The sequence below is a fragment of the Cotesia typhae genome, unplaced genomic scaffold, assembly GCF_013202065.1.
Source record: "Cotesia typhae breed Kobodo isofemale line unplaced genomic scaffold, CoteBio_Ctyphae contig_5, whole genome shotgun sequence".
NCBI classification, from domain to species: domain Eukaryota; kingdom Metazoa; phylum Arthropoda; class Insecta; order Hymenoptera; family Braconidae; genus Cotesia; species Cotesia typhae.
The window spans coordinates 2,677,688-2,700,951 of NW_027423757.1; the positions used below are offsets into that span (position 1 = coordinate 2,677,688).

General features: G+C 29.3%; 2 protein-coding genes across 2 annotated transcripts in view; one reads left to right on the top strand and one right to left on the bottom strand.

Moving 5' to 3' along the window:
* Positions 1-23,264, top strand: part of LOC141530710 (glutamate receptor ionotropic, kainate 2-like) — a 243,848-nt gene that overhangs the window by 40,551 nt on the left and 180,033 nt on the right. The gene's annotated exons all lie outside the window — the stretch shown is intronic.
* On the bottom strand, positions 6,845-11,008 carry LOC141530703 (uncharacterized). Its single transcript, XM_074247975.1, has 2 exons — positions 9,663-11,008; positions 6,845-9,592 (listed from the first exon to the last, which is right to left on the bottom strand). Exons 1-2 carry the CDS (start codon positions 10,101-10,103, stop codon positions 9,512-9,514), a joined length of 522 nt encoding a protein of 173 aa, XP_074104076.1. The 5' UTR covers positions 10,104-11,008; the 3' UTR covers positions 6,845-9,511.

Here is a 23,264-nt window from a genome sequence, read left to right on the forward strand (position 1 = left end):
TACCACAATGCAGTAGCATGTTATCGTACTTGTAAATCACACATTTAACAACTTTACCTAATCTGTTCTATATTATAACTTTCCAACGATCTATTAATATTGCAATATCCACTTTTAATATCTCAGTTTCATATTTACCTTAATTAAGTTTAACATTACACTAGACTTTGCATACAAATGTTTAATTGTACGGATCAGAAAAGAGAAATATCTAACAATTTTGATTTTGAAACGCTTGAGTTGAAGAATACATAATGTTTTTAGACGCACGTAAATACGGTATAACAAACTATTGTAGCAATAGCATCACCGGAGTAACTATCATCGGCAAAAATGTCCTGATAAACCTACGCCGCATTAATAAATAGATCATACATTCACAATATTATCTTGTTCCATCATGAATCAAGGTTTGAGTTTATATAGACCTGTTCTACAATATCCGTAAAAGATATTTAATACATTCTATGATGGCCATCAAAAGTTACATTAGAAAAAAAAATCTAGGAAATGGTTGACGCTGCAGACCATCCCTGGAACTTCCCGCTATGTACAAGTTCAAAACGCTAGAGGGATTATTTAATCTTAAGTTTGAGGTCTTGGAACTCAAAAACAAGACTTTTATACTTTTTCGTGCTGTTTAATTTTCGGAATCTATCGGTAAAGCAGTTCAAAAATTATTTCAAAAAAACCACATTTGAAAAAAAATTATACATATGCTCATTTCTTCATGAATTAAAGTTCAGGCTCATGTAGAAATATTCTAAAATATCCTTGAAAAGACATTTCCTCTGTTCATCCTTCTGATTATATAACAAAAACAGTTAACTTTTAAATGTTTTCTGCAAAACGGTTAATTATAAGTTGAACGATTAAAATAGTTTAATTTATTCATCATAATTCATGACACAAGCGTATGTGATCTAACGAGTATCTATGCAGATCTTGTACGTCAATTTGCATTGAATCCATGAAGGTACTCTTGTCGAAGCGTGCGATCAAGCGTGACTTGAAAGATTAAGTAGTATGGATCGAATTTAGCAAACGTACAAAAGTTTTTGCATTTTCTTCACATACTAAATTTTTTTATGCAACATATAACACATACGTGTTTAATGCCATAAAATACCTCACTATTCTTTACTATCATAGTGCTCTCTTAAAACTGCATCCGATAAGTTAGTGTCAATAAACAGACGCACTCTGTCAGCTATCCAATAGTTGTATCAAGCTCATATTTGAAGCACGATCTCGGAACGTCCGTTGAATTCATAATACTCGCTCACACACATACTATATATCCTGCCGATGACGGTGGTATATCCAATGTTGTTATTTACGCGAAACCGCACGTTTCAAGCAGCTTTCTATATCGAGCTTACTTTTTTATTGTTCTCTCTTTCTTGATTTTTATCTACTTAGTTTTATTTCCATCATACTTGTACAGATCAAAAAAGATCATTGTCTATTGTTGTGCGGATTTTGTTTATTATTGTACTAAATAATGATCAATATATTAGTCTTTTGATTTAATTTTTAGAAAAAATTCAAATCATTGATATTGCACCAATTTTAGCGATTTTTTAAATTTTTCAGTTATGTAAGGTGGTGACCTTGAAAAAATTCACTGTCTTTACAATTTCATCAACATAATTAATTAGAAACTACAAAAAAAAAAAAAAAAGTTAAAAATATCATACTGAGCTGTTAAAAAGATAAGTGTCAATCAGATAAAAGTTAATTATTTTTCTCGCAATATTTTATAAAAAATAATCTATTACAAAATATTGTATATTAGCCATTGTCTATTATTTTCTAAGTACACAGTGTATATGTAAGAAAGTAAATGCCGCCAAACATTATTGCAAAAAGTGAATTCCTTCATCGTGCACAAGAATCGACTAGAGCCTTGATCTACTTTTCACAAGAAGTATATAAAGTTGCTCGTTATAAACGATCCGTTGATTATGCTATTATCTCAACCGTATCGAATAATAATAATTCAGATAAATATTTACTGTTTCTGCTGTAAACAAAGCAACTTATTACACAAAGAGTACTTAGCTATTTAAAGATTATTTTGCAGCAACTGTTGCAAATGTAACAACTGTTAAAATTAATTAATTATATTATAGGTATTTGAATAGAAAAGGATCGAATAGCAATTCATCTGAGCCGGCAATTAAATCTCAAAAATGGAATTTTCAAAAAAAGGTTTTTTGACAATAACTCCACGTTAAACTAGTGTATCGATCAATTCCAAAAACTAATCAGCTCTGAACATAAATAAACAACATTAATTGCTGCAAACCACAACCAAAACGATTCGTTTGTTCGAGAAAAATCGTAGTGGAAAAATTAAAAAAAAAGTGTTTTTTTTATGTCGAAAGAATTCCTTCGCGGATCGTTTTGCAAGTAATAAATAAGCTCTTTGGGCTCAAAATAACTGCGTTGGTTGCTGCAAATTGGATCGAAATCGATCGATTCGTTCGAATGATATTTAATTTATTTAAATTAAAAGAAAAATTTTTTTTAACATAACTTCAACATTTTACGTCAAATGGTTTGCTAGGTGAATATTTTTTTTTGTGCTTAAAAAAAATGCTTCAAGTCTCATTAAAAACATTTTATTCGATTGGAAAATATTGCAAATAAAAATTAAAAAAAAAATTATGTTTTCACAACCACTATATTTTCAGCTCGAGTTATAGGTGTTTTTTTTCTACAATTTAAAAATAACGTTTACTAATAAATTTGTTATAATAATTACTATTATATTGAACAAATTCTTTAACTGAATCGGAAAAAAATTAATAAAATCGAAAAGAGTATTATTTTGATTAATAAAAAAAAAAAATAACACTATCGTTTTTTTTTTGTCAAAATAAAAAAATTTTTTAATTTTGTTTTGATCATTCTGATATAGTATTTCTACGGTTAATAATAATCTGATAATAATATCACCCTTCTGACAGTAGTGAATGCTCTCTGATCACACTATATCACAAAGGGACATTCTTAAACTATCAAGAATCTGATAAGGTGATCCAATAAAAAAGCTTTTCTCTTTTCATTTCAAAAGTTTCGGCCGGGCGTGAAATAGTATATTACACACCGAAGGAAGTAAATAAGAAAGCCTCAGATCACATGTTTGTTGACCTTGACTTCGCCTTCACTAAGAATTATATGTGATCTGAGACATTTCTTACTTTACTTCCCTAGATGTGTAATATACTATTTTCCAAAATAGTAGCTCAATATTTCAACTTTACGAGATGTTCAAGAATTTTTCTATCGCTTCTAAATAACACATAAAAAAAATTTTTTTTCGTTTTTTTAGAACTTCTTTTCAGGGGATTAAATAACTAATGATGAGTTTATTCAAGTTCATTAATTTTCAAAAGTTCAAAATCGATTACTTGTAACTTTCGAAGCCCAAACTATTGAAAGTTAAAACTTACTAAAATTTAAACCTCATAACTCCATTCCAACCAGGACTTTCTGCAGCTTTTAATATCAGAATTTCCTCTTATAAGTGGCTAATGGTTTTATGCATGAATTATTATTACGAGTAATACAATTTAAATAATTTTTAAATTAGGCAATGCATAGCTTTTTTTTTAATCGTATATTCTATAATTAAGTTTTTACTATCAATTTAAGCAATCAGTGAAATACCGTTTTAATTTGAAACAAAAATTATGATGCATCCGCAGATATCAAAGCTCGTACTGATATTAATACATAATCTCGAGGAAAAAATGCAAATGGAACAAAAAAGATCGTAATTGATTTCATGTAACGTTTTTTGTGTTCAAAAAGTTCTATTCCTCAAACAATACCTGAAAATTCGCTTGTATATTTCCACGCAACAGAGCGTGAAGCATATAAATAATAAATATATACGTATGACGTGCGGAAGAATTACAATACAAATTCTTCAGCCAAGTCAAAACGAATTTTAATCCATGATATTGCGTGAGAAGCGTTACTTGTTTTTGAATACCAAAATTCACGGTTTAGGGCCGAATGAGAAAATAAGAGGGCAAGAGTTGAGTATTTTACACTCACATTAAATACAAGCTATTTATAATTATAAATAAATCAAAATTATTAAAAACTAGCAGCCTGCCTTGGCTTTACATGGGTATTTAAAAAAAATTTCAAAATTAAAAGTTATAATATATTACAGCCTACACGAAAAAAAAATTAACTTGATTCAAGAGAAAAATTCTTGAACCAAGAATATAATTTTGAAGAAGGTAATTGTCTTGAATCAAAACGCAAAATTCTTGAATCAAGTAAAAATTCCTTACATCAAAAAAAACTTTCTTAAATCAAGAATTTTTCTCCTCAAATCAAGAATATTAAGCTCTTCAAAAGTATATACTTGATTCAAGAACATTTTTTTTCTGTGCATGTCAATCGGGGATAGTATAGCTTCCCAGCAGTGAAAGAATTTTTCAAATCAGTCTAGTAGTTTCGGAGCCTATTCAATGCAAACAAACAAACAAACAAACAATCAAATCTTTCCTCTTTATAATGATAGTATAGATAAATAACCACATAAAATACAATTTATTTATAATTCACATTCAATGCATTTATTTTTAATTGGCTTTTCACAACTCAAATCTCCAAAATTTATCGTTAATTTTAATTCAGGCACTGATTGAAAAACGATTAAAAGCTCATAATTTGTTTTTTCACTAAGGATAAAAATAGGAAACATGCGATAATATTAGTATACGATAATTAGCAAAAACAAAATCTCGATTCATTTTAAAATTTAATCGCTCAAGCAAATAAATATGTTTTATAATTTCTGATAGAACGAAATCACTGGAATTATCGGTATACATATTTCAACAATAATTCTCCATGAAGTGAGTTAATTGAAGTACTTTAGTTTTCATTACATCAATCTTGATTTTCCATATCTGATCAGTAACTTTAAATGAGATTTATTTTTCATCCCATTCCAATTATAATTATAGGTTAATAAAATCTAAAAATATTATTTTATTAATAGTCATGTTGATATTAATGAAAAGCTTTTCAATTAACATTAATAAACGAATTGAATTCTTTTTTTTTTTTTTTTAGATTTTCAATTATCTTTATTAATTGAAACAAATACAGTGTGAGTTATATTACTATTTCAAACTAGCGTGAATATTGTTAATCTTGTATTTTATTCGTTGATGAATAGTTGTTTTGGATAAAAGAGAAGAAGAGATATCAATATAGCTATTCATGGTAGTTGTAAAGTCTCATATTCATTAACCTGATAAAATAGACATCTCACTACCATTGATCCCAGCGAAATTTTATTTCATCAAATATCCAGGCAAGTGACAAATGTTAAAAATGTTTTGAATATCAAAAAATTGAATTTAATAATAATAATTTTCATTTTACTTGTATATATATACTGGGCATATTTTTACTATCCACTTCACTACATTATTATCAATACACATATTATTAACGTTTTTCTTATAATCACATCCTTATTTATTACACTTTCAAATTTTCGCACATAACTTCATTCTTAATGCGGCTGTGGACCGACTTGTGCTGTCTGTACTGCATTTACCTTACTCCTCACTCCTTTCTATCGGTTGTTGGAACAGTGGCGATGGGAAAACCACAGAAAAAACCCATGCCAGTACAGTTCGGCTACCGGAGCGACCCCGACGGTTAGTGTTGGAACTATTCGAACAATCGTCAGGGCTAGAATATTATAAATATTAAATATTATTTATTTATTTTTTATTTATTTACCCCTGCGCAAGGTTGACACGCAAAATCGTGAAGCGTTCCACATTTTTCAAATTCGAAAATAATGCTGTGAAGCGGGAAAGAATAGGAGTTACGGATAATCAATACGTGAAGCGTTCCAACATTCACGTAACAGGATATTTTTGTGTGAAAGGTTTGGGAAAGGATTAGGGAGAGGAACTTCTTAATGTGAGTGTATAGAATATGCGAGAAAAAATTCGAATAGTTCAGACTGGGATTCGAACCCAGAACCTTCCGATGACATGTCGGCTACTCTACCATTTGAGCTATCCGGTCTATACTAAATTTTACTTTCGCTTATTCTATATACATTAAGCCACACCGTCCATCTTACGGTTAGCATTTTTCAAATTCGAAAATAATGCTGTGAAGCGGGAAAGAATAGGAGTTACGGATAAATTATTTATTGAATATTAAAAATTATAAATATTTAAAATAAATAGAATAGAACCTTCGCCTCACGACATGATGTGCGAACAAACTAACGGGATAATGACAGTCCGCTCCGTCATCATGCCGCTTCAAAATTAAATATAGTTTCTCATGAAAAAATTTTCTATGGTTTTATAGAATATAATATATATATATATATAACCTTAGCATATAAAATATATAACCTTAAATGGTTATAAATGACCTAATATGTTTTCAGATAAATAACCTCCGTATCAGGCCACGTGAGGACATATCAAAACATTTATGGATATATCCGGATATAGACCCTAATATGACCAATTTCCTTGCCTATCAGGACATATATACCACATCAAAAAACCATATATGCGCAGATCAGTCCATAGTATATGATGATATACCTATATCAGAGCTGATTATTATATACCCGTATACAATTTTCGGACTCAAGGTAGTACTGAAAATCTCGAAGAGAGGGCGCAAGATTGCTAAATCATTTCCTTACAAGACAATTTTGAAGTTTAAAATTTTAGAATAAAGATAATTTTTTACTCCTCTGAAGAGCTTATCTGTCATTTATTTTTAATTTAATCAAGTACTTAACCAGTTTTTGTTTAACAAAAAATCTCAACAGAGGTACACATTTTTAGAAAAGATAAAAATTATTTTTTATTTTACACATATGACCTATCATATAACCATTAATGACCAGATCAGACTATGTACATGGTCATACCAGAAATTTTTTCACGGATTTTTAAGATGTATAATGTTAATTTTTATTACAATTGCATCCCGACAGTGTTGTAGTTGGAGCGTTTAAATAACTGACGAATAAAAAAGTTATTTTTTATGGAACAATCAACTCCTATAATTAAAATTACAGAGAATAATTAAGAAAAAGTTTATTCACAAAAAAACTTTTTTATTACAATAGCACAATCTTTTCTTTATTATTCTCAAGAATTGGTGGGAGTTCAAAGTTTTCATTTGCATTTATTTTTTTCCAAGATAATTTAATTCTCAAACCACGTTCTATTTACATAATTAATAAAAATCTTATTTAAATTAAAACAAGTTCAATGAGTCCGTATTATTACTGATGTAACCTATCATCTCTTAGAAATTACTAATATCATCAATGTCAAAGTTTCTGATAGCATTTGGTATTCCCAAGCAATTTCAAGGTATCGAAAGTAGAGAACTTCCGTACGGCAAATTGTGTTGATTCAGAGATTTACTGTCACCAGCACGAAAGGAATAACTTTTGTAAAGTCTTGTGTTTAATAGTTTTCCATTTAGATGTCCTGAACTATCTTTCTATTTGATATATGCTAAGCAACTATGTTTTTCAATCATAGTTTATTTCATATACAAGCAGAAGTTTTCATTTTGTATATGTTCTTTTAGTATTAAAGACATATTACTATTGTATATTTCAATGCTTTCAGTTTTAATATCATAAAATTTTCTTTTGTAAGTAATATTAGAAAAAAGGAAAAAAAATCTCGAGTTCTTTATTCAAGAAAGTACGAGTAAGAAGAATAATTTAGATACAGTGCAGAGTTCTGTAGGTGTTTTCTACTTCAGTATGAAAATATTCTCGACGAATGCTAGCTGGCGCGGAAATGAAAAAGTTGATAAAAGAAAAAGGAGATTTCAATACAGCAAAGAATAATCTCGGTTTTCTTCACTTTCTGCCACAGAGATACCACAATTTTCACATGAACACGAATTGTTCATTTAATAGTTGATTGTCCGGAAAGACTAGTTAACCTATTGTTCGAAAAGTATACTGTGTTGGCGCAAGATCAAACTTGGTCAATGCTCGATTCTCTTTCCACCCTGTAATAAACGTATGATACTCGGTTTGGATAACAACTCTGAACGTAGTCGGTGTTATTACCATTTTAGTGATATTCAACTGGAAACTAGATTGCGACTAGAGTAAACGCTCAAGTGTCTAACTTAACTTTATGTATATAGTTTGTGTACTTAGCATAATAAAACCTAAATCCACAAATAAGGTTATTAATCACATTTATTTTTTTCATCAGATTTTGTAATTAACCACAGAGAAAAAAAAACTCTCACCATTTGTAATCACAAATAAACCGATTTGGCCACTACGTTTTCGCGTAAAACTTTTGGAGGTAATTTTTGTGTTCTGGGTAAAATTTTTATTTCAAATTAACTCTGGCGCCCGTCAATGCAGCTTTATATTTCTGTAGCCACATACCTCGTATGAAATAAAGAAAGAAAAATAGACTTTATAATAAATAAAAAAAATTAACACCACACGGTAGGGTAGCACAAAACTTATTGAGAATTTTCTTCGGTCTTCTTTAAAAATATATTAAATCAAGGTATTTTAGGAGTCTTCTTTGAAAACTAGTTCGACAAAAAATTGTTGAAAGGTCACTCAAGATTCTTCAAGCTTTTAAGACGTTATGCCCTGGCGGATCTGAAATACCGTAGAATTACGGTATTATACGGTAAAAATATGGTCGATATACCGTATGGCCGCCGTAGATTACAGCAGCATTCTGCTTGCACAGTAGAAATCGTAAAACCGTATAACAACGTAACGTACAGTAAAGAACGGTCAAATTGCGGTACAATTACGGTAGCGTAAGGTGAAAATACAGTAGAATATATAATTCGGAACTTTCCGCATTACCGTATTCCAATAGTAACCTATCGTCAATATACCCTATTTTAGCGATAAGGTACCGTACAATAATGGTAAATTACTGTACAATCTCCGTAATTTACGGTATAATACTGTATGATGGTAAATCGCTGTACGTACCGTACTCTACCGTACCCTACCGTAAATTTGCCGTACATTACCGTACTCTATCGCACTTTGGATCTGTCAGGGTGAAAAATGGAAATAAAACACGATACAAGCATGTATAAAAGTCAGAGAAACAATAATTACAACGGCATTTTTATTCACCAGATATTTATTCGATATCTTGAAAAATTTTTTTTAATTTTTGCGACTTTTGGAAATAAATATTTTAACTTAAAATTTTCATAATATACGAAGTTTTTTACCTTAAAAAAAAATTGAATGAAAATAATTTCAATTTTTTGACAATTAATAATAGTATATTACACTACAGGGGCAGAAAGTTTGAGATTCCTGCACTGCGCGTCATGATGCCCGAGGCGAAGCCGAGGACATCACAGCGCGCAGTTCAGGGCTCTCAAACTTTCTGCGCGTGTAGTGTATACTATTTTTCTTGCTACCTGGTCGAAAGTACGGAAAAATGACAAGTGTGTACTAAAGATATTGATGTCTGCCCCAACATTTGCGACACGAGCGAAGCGAGTGCTGCTGGTCGGGGGAAGGCATCAAATACATCTGTAAATAAAGGTATAGATTTATAAATTATAAATCAATACAATTTATACAAATTTTTATAAATACATACTTTATTGGCTAAATGAGTGTAGTCCGGTGTATTATTCATGAATGCCATAACCTCGTCCCACGTCAAGACAGCAGATTTCTTAGGCTTATGACCTTTGGCGTTATTTTTAACTAGACCTTTTAATTTATAAAACTTACTGATATCAATATTATCTCTGGCATTCAGCGTCGATTTTAACATAGAATGAATACTCCACAAGGTAGATGGACACAATTTTGTGGATAGACTTTTGAAATAAACAATTAAATTATTTTCCTCAGAATCAGATAAAGCACTTTTATTTTTTTGTTTCCATTTTTTGTAAGTATTATAGACTAGCGTATATTTATCAGCAGATTTCTTGGGTAAAGTGTCAGTTTGCACAATCAATTGTGCTTCCGCATCAAAGCCTCTGGTGACTTCTTCTTCATCGGTTGACTTGTCAGATAATTGGTTATGCATTTTTTTATTTTTATTATAAAATTTTAATCACAATAATTTTCTGAATAGAATTTACCAATAAACATTAGCATTAACTTATTGTAAACAAACTTTGAGGTTATACGAGTGCGAGTAAAAGTAGAGGTTGTGGATACGTGAATCGGGTCTTTATGGTAGTATTGTAGAGGGAATTTCTCATGTATTGAGTGGCAGTGCACGCGACTAAATTTTAACTCCCGCTCAACTAGATGGCGCGCGTACTGCTTGACCGAGGAATAAAAATGAATATTTCTGCCGCAATATCACAGCAGAAGCTACGTACTTTCGACCGAGGTAGTAAGAAAACTTTTTTTACAACCATGAGCTAACATATTTTTGTAGGAGACAAATAAAATTAATCGGTTCTTTTCCGCCGCTTTAATACATAGTAAATTTGAGAATTTCGAAGGGATTCAACAACAGGAAAATAATTATCGCTTTATTTTTTTTCATCTAGAACAAGAAACTTATCCTCGAAAACGTAGTAAACTTTCTATCTCGATATTTAATTAGTATATCCAGTTTTGGCAGCATTCCTAAGTAGAAATTTAAATTCAAGAATTTATAGAACCAACCAAACTTTTACTCAACTTTTGCATTTAGATATTTCGTTATTTGAGCACTTAACTCTATGAACCTTTTGAAAAAATAATAATGACAGTGATAAGATCAAGCCTAGCTGAAATCGAGATTTTATATTAAATTTATGAATAATTTTGAAAAATAAAATTAGATTCTTGACTGTATTAAAATAACTAACGAACATTGGTGTAATTGAATTAAAACTTCGTGTGCAGGGTTAGCAGACTGATTTTGTCGAACGGGATGTAGAGCTAAAAGTCATTTCGGCGATGAGATCAGCCTGTCGAACCCGGCGTCATTTCTCTTGTGATATTAACATGCACAATCTTATCAAAATCCATTCTGTTAATAAAGATTTAATCATTTGATTATTGCCATTGTGAAAATGTAAAAAAACTTTGTCATTGAATTAAGATATAGATTTCAACTATGCAATTATTTAACAGTTTTTCAGTCTATTTTTAACGGTGAGTTTTATTTTATTAAATCTAAATTTTAAAAAAGTATGCACATTGATAGTATTAAAACTTGTAATTCCCGTCATTCTCATGTTATTTTTAGAACACTTGTCTGACAAGACCTTTTTGAGAAATCTCACGAAGGTAGCACTTGTATATTTGATTGTCTGCTTTGAGTAGCAAGTAAACAACAATAGTAGCTTCAAGTGGCTGATATCAGCTAAACTTGTCATTTGATTGAAAATCCAATTGAAGATACTTACTAACTTGACACTTGTACAAAAATGTCTCGTTATCAAATTTCAATTGCGATTCGTATTTCATGTAAAAAGAGTCAACTTTTTTTTTTTTTAATTTTAATAGCACATGAAGTATACGGAAAGAACAAGATGACACTGAATATCATCCCAGATTATACTGAGTGAAAAAAAATTTCAGATAGTAGCTAGTATAATCCAGATTACAATTACTATAATCTAGATAGTAGCTAGTATAATCCAGATTACAATGAGTAGAATACAGATATCACCCCTTATGATCTGAACTACTCTAGCTATTATCTGAAAAATTTTTTTACCACAGATATCGCTGAGTATAATCTGGGATGAAATTCAGTGTCATCTTGTTCTTTCCGTGTATTCACCAATTTTTATTTCTTAGTGGCAACTTAATTGTGAAATTTCTTGAAATATTACAATTTTTTTTTAATGAATCCGCTGAAAAATTTTCTGATGTGGCCAATGTCCATGAATGGCCTGATATGGCTTGATTTGATTATATATGTTCATATCATATGCTACGCATGCGAATAAAAAAATCATTTACTATAATTTTCAATTTTTTCCAAAACTTTTTACGTCAATTTGCATATTTTATTGAATAAAAATTAGTTTAGTGGTTGATTGAACTAAAATTTATTTTTGATAACCTTCTAAGAGGGGTAAAAAAAGTTTGGAAAATCCAAAAGTGCACGTCTCAACGCTCATTCATCACAAAAAGAAATTAAAATAACATAGAACTGAAATGATCATTTTATAATTCAATTACATTGAATTAGACGGTAATTTTTAATAGGCTATTACTCAAAAGATTCAAAAAGTGAAATTTTTTGGGCGTTATCGTGACCATATACATCATCCGCACATACAGACAACCCGACTGTAAACTTAATTCTTTTGTAAGGAAACGGTTTAGTGATTATCCGTTCTCTTTCTGGGATTTTAAACGCCAATTCTAATCCAAAAAATATATTTGACTCCATCAGGCCATAGAAATTTTTTCAAAAAAATGCATGATTTTTTAAATTTAACCATTTAAAACCTATTACATTTATCAAAATTATTCCATTAAAATGAAAATGAATGTGTGAGCCGTGAACTATTACATTGCCTTAACTTTTTTATAATATACTTAGAGTTTTGCTTGTAAGATATGAGGAAAATATATGAGTATTTGATAAAGGTGTTGGTAACTATAATTTTAAAATCATAGCCCATGTTCCTTTATCACAATTTCGATATCTACCCTAACATTACTCGTTGACTTAACCAGCATTTCTTTAGTAAATATTTCTTCTTAAAATTTATTATACCTAAAAGAGCTCGTGGTGAATTTAATCTTGATATATAAAGATGTTTCAAACTACTAGAATGAACTGAGTATATAAAATTATTAATTTAAATAACCTTGTTGGTAATATTAAAAATTTATAATATTCCCGTCATTGCTATGTACTCACTATGTAAGTTCACGGATCTCATGTTAAATTAACAAGTTCTATAAATCAAAGCATTGATTTCCTTGTGTTCTTACTTATTCCGAGCTCTCAGTATGCAAAGATGATAAAGAGGGTGGAAATACGTCAGTTGTGGTTAACGTAAGTCCATAGAATTCTCTGAAATAACTGTAGTTGGTACCCAAGCAGACGAATATATTCTAAGGTAGAGTACATGGATAGAATGCCATGGTCATTGATATCCAAAGGAAGGACTTAATCTCAAGTTGATGTGGAATAGTTATCAAAGGTAGATAACAACCAGCAGTTTGAAAGCTTCGAAATCAGTATTCTCGTATTTTCGAAGCTTTCAGTTTATTTAGCTCATTTATAAGTAGACAAATTATTCACGGATGAAAACGTGCATCTAGATTTTGAAGTGAATAAATAATTGTCATTTTCAATAAATAAACGTTTTATTGCACGGAAACAGATTTGGTCGTAATAAAATATTATAAAAATTTCATACTATTTCATTTAAAAGCAATCCTTATGATTACCAATTCTCAATGAAATATTACAACTAAACCTGTTTCTGCGAAAGAAAAATTTTATTTATGGTATATAACATTTAATTATTCACTTTAAAGTCTAGAAGCATGTTTTTATTGGTGAATAATTTGCCTCTGTATCAATTAACTACATAAATCGAAAGTTTTCTCACACTAATATTTTATTAGAATTAGTGTGGAAATTTTAAATTCAAGATAATGCTGCATTTTTAAATCAAAGTAAATTATAATAATCTTACAGTGAGCTGCACTTTGCATCGATAATGTAATATTTGAGATGGTTATAAATTAAAGTAGAGCGACAAAAATGATTTTTTCATTTCTCAGCCTGGGATTAGAATCTGTTTCTTATAAAAAAAGAACATTTGAAAAAAAAAATGATTTTCTGACTATCATTACAATTTTAAAAACATCTGACAATGAACGTTGAATTGAAAACGATCATAGTCATCGATTCTTAGATGTTTCAAAAAATTATAAATTGAAAAAAAAAAATTCAATTAATACAAAAAAATTAAATTGATTATTGTTTATACTAAAAATCCGTGAGCCTTAAAATGTTAAGTAAAGAAGATTTTTTTTTATGAGCTACAAATTTTACTCCCAAGCTAAAAAATAGAAAAAAATTTTTTTGCTCTATTTTCACATAGAATGGCATTGGGGTTTTTGAGTTCATTACATCTAACGTCACGATTTCAGTAATGTACTTGAGGGTTAGACATTAGGTAGATATTATTTATGACCCAAGGCAATATCCTGTCACCTTCTCTTGCTACAATTATTTGAATTGAAGGAGTTAACCACCTTTACTGAGCAAAGACGGACTGAGTTATTAGTGATTCTGTAAAAGTTCTGCACAATAAACAACATCAATTTGTTATATCGCTTATTTCACCAACACATTTCTCATACTTTGCAAAAACGTTTGTATTTAACATCAGTAGTTTTAACACATTCTGAAAGAAATATTTGGTTCATTGATTTACAAAAATTTTTCAATAATTTTATTATTATTTTAATTTCTCAATCAAGTGAGTCAAATTTATATGGTTTCTGTGATAAGAAATTGAGAATTCAAGTGTTTATTTAGGCTTAATAATTGTCACTAAACTAAATTGATAGTTTTTCTTTTTCTAAAAGAGCTCTTGAGTAAAATAATTGAACAAAATTTTTTGAAGCTAGTAAGCTTTTTTCAGACGCGAAAGATTTTGGAAAATTTTTTTTTTTATCGTTTCCTTAGGATTATGCGAGATTTGACAAAAAGTGTTCATGGTCATATCTGAAAACAAGACACTCGAAGCTAGAATTTTCTTTTTTTTTCTTGCTATACGATCATTTTTCTCGAAGTTACAGCTCGTTGAAAATCATCCAAAAATTTAGAATTTTTTTTATATCCTTTAATTTTGGTGACTAGTGTATTATTAATCATTATCTATTTAAAATTAATTAACAGCTTAACAATAAAATTTATAATAAACCGGTGAGGTTAGCCGAGTGTTCTAAGGCGCATGGCCTATAGAGCACTCAGACTGGCTCACCGGCCGGGCGTGGGTTCGAATCCCAAGCTGGTCTTATTAACCATCTTGGTTGATATTCGACCCTTGCCGCATAGATTAAGATTTTCACAACCCAAAAAGACCCCAACGTACCACTCTTAACAGTTAAAGTCGGCGATATGACCACAGCAGTTAAAACCGACTCTAAATAATAATTAATTAAAAAAAAAAAAATTTGTAATAGTTTTTTGAAAATATTAATAAAAATTAAACTTTGAATAAAACATGACATATAAACATGAAAGTAAACGAATTTGATGGTTAAAAACCACAAAAAGAAATAACTGACTGACGGGGGCCGTCGTGCCCCACCTTCCTCTAATTAAACAAAGAGGCAAAGAAATGTTTATTGTTTGTAATCAATAATGACAAAAAAATAAATTCAAAATTTCTTCAGATAATGTGACGGGTACCTTATGAAGTATAATATTTTTTTCATTTTCAAACCATATTTTATAGTCAAAATTAAAAATATTGTGAAATTGTCAATAAACTATTTAAGATTAAACTTTAACATTAGATAACCTTGAACTGCGTGGAATAAGCGAAAAATCATAAGAGACCTTTTTTGTAGATCGTTCAATTTCCGACAAGGACAAGTATCAATCTTTGCAATTCGTAGACTAGATGCTGAGCAAAAAAATTTTTTTGCTATGTTATTTAAACAGGAAATAAAAAATTGCAAACAGGCACCTTTTAACATTAATATTAAGAGCTCAAATTTTTACAGAATTTTTTTTCATCATCTCAAATAATATTTTCACTATAACTAAAGAAAAAAAAAACAGTCTTTTTTTTGGCCCACCCTAGTAAATATTTACATGTAACTTAAGAATTTTGTTATGAGAGGTGGCACCTCGGACGTATATGGTAATAATCACAATCATCAATTCTTTTTTTTTTCCCATTTTACAACATAATTTAATTATAAAAACGCTTACCGTATAATGGACAGTGTCGCTTAATGTATATAGAATAAGCGAAAAGGAAATTCGGTGTAGACCAAATAGCTTAAATGGTAGAGTAGCCAACATGTCATCCCAAGGTTCTGGGTTCGAGTCTCAGTCCGAGATACCTGAATTTTTTCTCGCATATTTTATAAACTCTCATTAAGAAGATCTTTTCCTCCTCTCATTATCCTGTTACATGAATATTAGAACGCTTCAAGTAATAATTACCGTAACTCCTCTTCTTTCTCGCTTCACAGCATTACTTAATTTTTAAAATTTGTCAGAAGTGGGATACGAACCCACGCCCAGCTACCGGAGCAATTTTTTCTTTCCGTGCAGCTGAAAACTTTTCAATATTATATTCAAATCAGAGTGTAATTTAAAAAGTTTCCATTAGAAAGATTAGGAATTAAACAACACTGTATTAACTTCACTCAATGAATATTAAATATCAGATCATGCTAGTAACTTCTGGATCAATTCTGATTAAATTTTAAGGAAGTTTGCGTTAAACTCGCAAACTATTATATTTATGAGTACTGTCTTGTTTCGATCATGACTATAATACTTACAAGAAGAGAGTGATCAAATAAATTAATCAAAAATGTAATCAGCTAATGCACCTCTGTTCAGTTGTTTCACGAATAACATACGTGACTTCAAATGAGTATCAGCTTTTTTCCTGTCACTGAGATGAAGGATTCTGTTAGGAGAGATGTCTGTCCAGATAAGATTATTATAACTCGTCTAGAACCTGATGCATCTACATTGAAATTGAAAATGTATAATATTGTCCTCTGCAAATGATGTAGATTTTCAATTTAGATTCAAATTGTGATAACTGATAACTTACCTTTAGAAACAAAAAAATTATGAATATTCATTAATGTAAATGTGCCTTATTTTGCATAACAGTGTGTTTATAAAATTTTTTCTTTTGTTAAACTTGAGTGCATCATTTATTTTTTCACTATGTTATTTTGAGTGTTTGCATAGACTTTCATCAAAGAATGTTGTGTATAGTAACTGATTCATATTTTGAGTTTCCATAACTGTAAGCTCACTGATGTTAAATAAATACTGAATTTCTCGAGTTTCTATTTACTTTTCAGGCTAGGAAAATCTTCGATAACAAAATAAAATAATAGAAATATTCACAACAAATATTTAAATTTCGACATCTCTCAATCATCACTACTTAATTGGGCATCAAATAACCTAAAGGAGTTGATCTGTTGGTTATACACATATTTTTAATTTCTCGTGTAAGCATGTAAACATCTTACAACTTTGTAACGTGGTGTCCGATCAAGAAGCGATTCATCTTATCTGAAAGGGCCTTGTTGAATTTAGATTTTCTGTGAATCTGAACGGAATTGGCATGTTAGATTCTGAGAAAACGTGAAAAATTCAAGTTTTATTTTTTATTTTCAAAAAAATGGTTTTTTAACTTCCCACTAAGAAAATTGAAAATTTTCAAAAATCGGGAAATTATTGGTTTTATACGTTTTTCGAAAAGCGAGTTTTCATCAGATAATGATGAAGATGAGGTCTTAGAAAGCTTCACTGAATGATGTCCGTATGCCTGTGTGTGTATGCATGTATGTGACCCTTTTATAACTTTTGAACAGCTTGACCGATTCTATCGCGGTTGGCGCCGTTTGAAATCAAAGCAAAATCTCGGCTTCGCCTCGGCTCTGCAAAAGTCGGGAGCCCCTTCACCCTTTCCGACCCCCACTCGTGTTTCTGTATTTTCGGATGGGGATCAAGAAAAATATTTTTTATTAATAATTTTCTATTCATTTAGATAATGTAATATCTGTACATTAGAAATGTGCAATAGCTATATTAACAAGTAACGATTATTGTATTATTTATTAAAAGTTTGAGTTTGAGTTTTTCATATCATTGGTTCAATTGACCCCGAGCAGTGGTTCGATTGTCCCCAAACGGGAGATCAATTGAACTATTTGAAGCGTTTGCATAAATTAATCATTTTTAAGAATTCACGTTGTGTGTTGACTAATTTGTGTATTGATAATAATAGAAGACACGATAAAATACCATTCCAAAAAAAAAAAAAAAATTTTTTATTTAGTTTCAACTCGAATAATATAAAATTGTTAAACTTTTTTTTGGTTCAATTGATCCCCTCCGCCCCTAAGTTTAAATACACACGACCTCACCCACATCCATTCGCACGCGCAACACCCGCATACACATAGTAATATCTTCATAGAAATCAAGAAATCATTATAACAGCTTTTCAAAACCTCAAAACGGAAATTAAGGTGAAACCGATAATTTCCGAATTTCTGAAAATCATTCATTTTCATAGCAAAGTTAAAAGTTTTTTTTTCCATGCGTCATCAATATTAATTGCAAGCAACATTTTACTGTGTGTTGTTTTCCATTTTACTTTTGGGAAATTAGCATCAAAATAAATATCACTTGAAATCCTCCACGATAATACAATGTCTGTGAGGAGATAAATCCTGTGAATCATAGCGCAATCAATTGTTTGCAACCATTTTTAATCTCCACATTTTTTTCCGATCTTTAGTGCATCTCATTATTTATAAAATTTTCAATTCAACGAATTTAATCGCATAAAAATACCCAAACTTTTTCTATCGTAAATTCATTTGAAGGTTTAATTTCACCTCTCAGCTTAAATAAAGTACATATGATTTGCGTAGAATACGCCATTGTTTTTCCGGAGCTGGGTTTAATTATAATTCGCATTCATAGAGTAAAAATATTAATCAAAACTTATATATCATTAGAAGGAAAACTTTTTTAATTTTTTCGTTCAACTTAGCTACGCTCGTGAAATAATCCAATTGTTATGTTTACTATCAAAATACAAGTTGTTCGCGAAAAGAGCTTGAATTAGAAGTTAGACCGGTATTTGACAAGCAAGTTTAGATAAAATATACGCTGAGTACGTTCATTCGATTACATTAAACGTCATAAGTTTCACTCGAACTTCGGAATATTGTGATGTTTACTTTTAATTGCACATTCATTTACACTTGTACTATTATACGCCAGATACTTCTGCATCATTATTATAATTAAATTTTTTTTTTTCAAATTTTAAAATCATTACAGTCATTAATAATATTGATCTTAATTGAAAAAAATCATTGCATAAATTTTTTTATAATTTTTGTCTTTTATCATCTTTCAGTAAAAAATAAATGTATTAACATTGTGAATATTCTTGATTCAATATTTTTAAATAAATATTGGCTTTATAATTTTTTATCAAACTTATTAATACAAAATAAATGCATAAAATTCGTGAACATTTTCGAGTTTTTCGAGCCCGAAAATCTGTTAGTCACTAGAAACGAACTCTATGTCTCTTAACATTACTTTATATCTTCCGAAAAAATAAACCGCTTTCGATTCGTACACAGAAAGAAAAATTTCTTGACTGGAGAAGAAAATTCTTGGCTCAAGAAAATTTTCGGCCGCCTGAAGGAAGACCGAAGTTGTGTTGGCCGAAGTAAAAATTTTTCTTAAAATTCTATTCTTAGTGGAAGTAATTTTTTCTTAATTCAAATTATCATAAATACTTAATATAATAAATTTTTATATTTTGATCAAGATTTTTGAAAGCAGCGCCACCTACTTCAGCTGAGAAAAAAATTTTCTTACCTCGAGAAAATTTTTCTCTTAAATATTTGATACCTATTTTATATTATTTTAGCGTGCAATTATACATATTGAATGAAAAAAATGATATATTTGATCTTCCCATTTGACATGTTAATCATGAGTCGAATGCCTCAAACACGTTTCGACTGGTCAACTTGTTCCAAAGTTACAAGTTTACTCACACTCTTCTCTACACATACTTCAGGACTTTCTTGTGCAAATAGTCAAAATAGCTTCCTACGACCTCAAAGCGTAAAGATCTGATGAGAAATTGATTCTCTATAATTGAGTTAAAACCAATTACTTTTTTTTTTAATTTATTTATTTAAAAGCGAGAAGTTAATAATCCATGAATTTCGATTTACTGTTGTTATTTCTTTGGAGTATTTTTGTATTAAAATCAAAATGTTTTCATGATAAATTTATCATAAAATTATATTAGTTTCAAAATATGGCTTAATATATCAAGTGGTTAGAAATTCATAAATTGCATTTTTTGAAGTTCTTTAACTTGATAATTACTGAAATAAGAGTTTAATTCAATTTATTGAATTTAGTTTGTTGAAGCAAAATTTAACTTGCTTCTACTTTTTAATAAATTTATTCTTTTATTAAAGTAAGATAGTAAAAGTTAGTGAAGTTTATTAAAAATTCTTTGATTACAAGTTCTTTTCTATCGATAAGTTTAATTACCATAGCCAACTGCATCATCCAAACTTCGAATTTTTTTTTTTAATTAACGAGAACTTCGAAATCCTGTTTTTTACTTCAAATATCGTTGAAGTATATCTAGTTCAAAGATAGTCTTTTTTTTTTATTACATTACTAGCTTTTAACTGCGGCTTCGTTCGCGTTGAAGCCCTTAGATAAATATCAACGAATATTACATTCCACTAGAACTGAATCAATGTGATTCTAATTTTTTTGACAAACAAATTTTTTACCTTTTGTAAAAAAAATTAATTTTTTTTTCTTAATAAAAAGTATCCTACGTTACTTCTAATACATCCAAGAATATGTGTACAAAGTTTCATGATGATCGTTCAAGTAGTTTTCGCGCGAAAGCGTAAAAAACAAACTTACATTCACATTTATAATATAAGTAGGGATTACGAATAATATAATTAAGTACAAGATTGCTTCAGTGTTATCAAACTTCGAAGTTACCCGAAGTGCGGGTAAATTTATCTCTTGCGGGTAACACAGTGAGTATTTTAATCATGAGGAATTTTTGGGTGTAACTAGTAATTGTCATTGATCTGACCTTGAAAGTTTTAGGTTATACTTTAATACTACACATTTGTACTCCTACATTCTACATGATACTTATTCTTTAGTTTATTCTTGTTTTAAATTTACTTTGAATCAAACAAATGAATTCAACTTTATAGATAATAAGTTTTTTTTTTAATTTAAATTTTGCGCTTTCTTTTATTAATTCGAGTACATTTGAGTATTTTATCGAACTTCAGTGGGTAGTATAAAAATGAATTATTGGCAACACTGGATTGCTTACTCTGAATCAATAACAATTTCTTTAAATCAATATAAATGATAATCTAACTAAAGCGTTCAACAAATATAATTAATAGACAATTTTATGACTATTAAACAATTTTCTGCTTTTGAAAAATGTTCTTATACTTGCATTTTTTTTTTTTGTATCATATCTGAGTTATTTCATAGTCAAACTCATGGTAATATTAGTAGGTACCCGTGACAAACTTCAATATGTTCATATATGACTGAATAGGGTCATATATGCTCATACAATTTTTCCACCAAAAGTAGTGTGAAAAATCTCAGAGGGGCACATCATCGTTAAATCGTCTTAACAGAGTTTAATTCTTAACAAGAGAGTTTAATGTAACTATCAAAAAAATTGTCGTTAATTAAAAAATATACGGAGGGAATTTGATATCAATCCTAACAATACTTGTTTTATAGATTTTACTATCTTTGATGGTAATAAATTTTACAAAAGTTACAATGATAAATATAACCATTTAAATTATAATCATGATAATTCCTAAAATAGAGCGATCGTACCATTTACTATCGAGATGGTTACATTTATCATCACAAATGGTTAAAGTTACCAATTGTAATATAAACAATTCAGTAAAAGTAAGCACTCAATTAATCAACAGCATTACCAATAATATAATAATAATAATAATAATAATAATAATAATAATAATAATAATAATAATAATCTATACTATTACAAGAATGAGCAAAATTTTAGGACCAGTTTATTCATATGAGAAAATGAGTTTTTATGGTTAAATTTGGTATCGTTGGAAAAGTTTTGACTTGGAATTGTGCCTTTTCAAGATAAACTGAAAATTAAATTTTTTTTTTTTTCATTCTAATTAATATTAAAAATGACTTTTTATTTAATATTAATATCAATTTGATAAAATATAAACACCGATGAGGCGTGCAGTAGCCTATCGGATCCGGCCCTTGCTTACCAAAGCATAGAACCGGGTTCGAGTCCGGCGTACACCAATGAATATGTTCAATATTTAAGTGTATTATTCTGCTCAGTCCAAAAAAATAAAACTAGTTCCAAACTCAAAAGTTTACCCCCTACCGTAGTCGCTTATGACTTTAGTAGTTTATGAGACTTTAAACAATTAAAAAAAAAAAAAAAAAACTATGATGGTAATAATTATCATCAAAGATTGTAGAAATTATTAATTTGATTTTAAAAGTTATCATCGAGATATCTAATCAAATTATCTGAAATAGTTGAAGATACAATTTTATAGTAATATAACAGATGATAAAAATTAATGTATTAGTGGTAACTTTAATAATTTATGTCGTATTTGTAATAATAAAAAATAGCATTCATTACTATTGAAGTATCTTAGAGCTTTTTACAATACTTCGATGATAGTATTTACCATAAAATTCTCTCCGTGTATTAATTAATAAACAAATATCTATAGAATAACTAAAAAATGTTTAAATTATATGAAATAATTTTTTCATCCTCACACATAGCCTGATATGGCCATGTATAATCAAATCCCTCTAAATATGGTCATATCAAAAAAATTTTTCACTGGTATTTTACATAAATAAATTTCTATGTTGAAATATACATACGTAATCTTACGGTTTTGCATTGCATAAAAAAAGCAGTCATTATTTTGCATTAATATTCAATATTTTCAGTCATAAAAACGTGCACTACTCAAACGCTCTTTTTTCAATACAAGATCAAAGAAATAAATATTTTTTCTTTTTGTAATTTACAATTTTATTGAAATCCATCAATTTAAAAGGAAATAAAACAGCGTAAATAAATACATTCATTCCAGAAATCCTTTTCCTACCATTAACAAAGCAAAACAAAAGTAAGTTTAACTTGTGTAATGACTCAGTTACTTTTTTATCCTACAAAAAAATCCATAGAAGATTTTTCAGCTCTAACGATCTCGTTGACGTTTAAATACTTTTAGTTTGTCTGCGAGTATGTTTGTCATCAACATGCGATAAAAACTGTAAACAAAGATAAACAATACACGTAAATCCACCTAACGCAATTAATCAGTGCTGCCACCAGCAACAATTACATTAAAGAAAGCAAAAAAACAACTAAAAATAAAGTACATGAACTCCCCCCGTTAC

Excerpts from the sequence above, each read along its gene's own strand:
- LOC141530703 (XM_074247975.1), bottom strand. The coding sequence starts at position 10,103 with ATGCATAACCAATTATCTGACAAGTCAACCGATGAAGAAGAAGTCACC. Across the intron at positions 9,593-9,662 it reads ACACTCATTTAGCCAATAAA|ATGTATTTGATGCCTTCCCC; the intron begins GTATGTATTTAT and ends CTTTATTTACAG.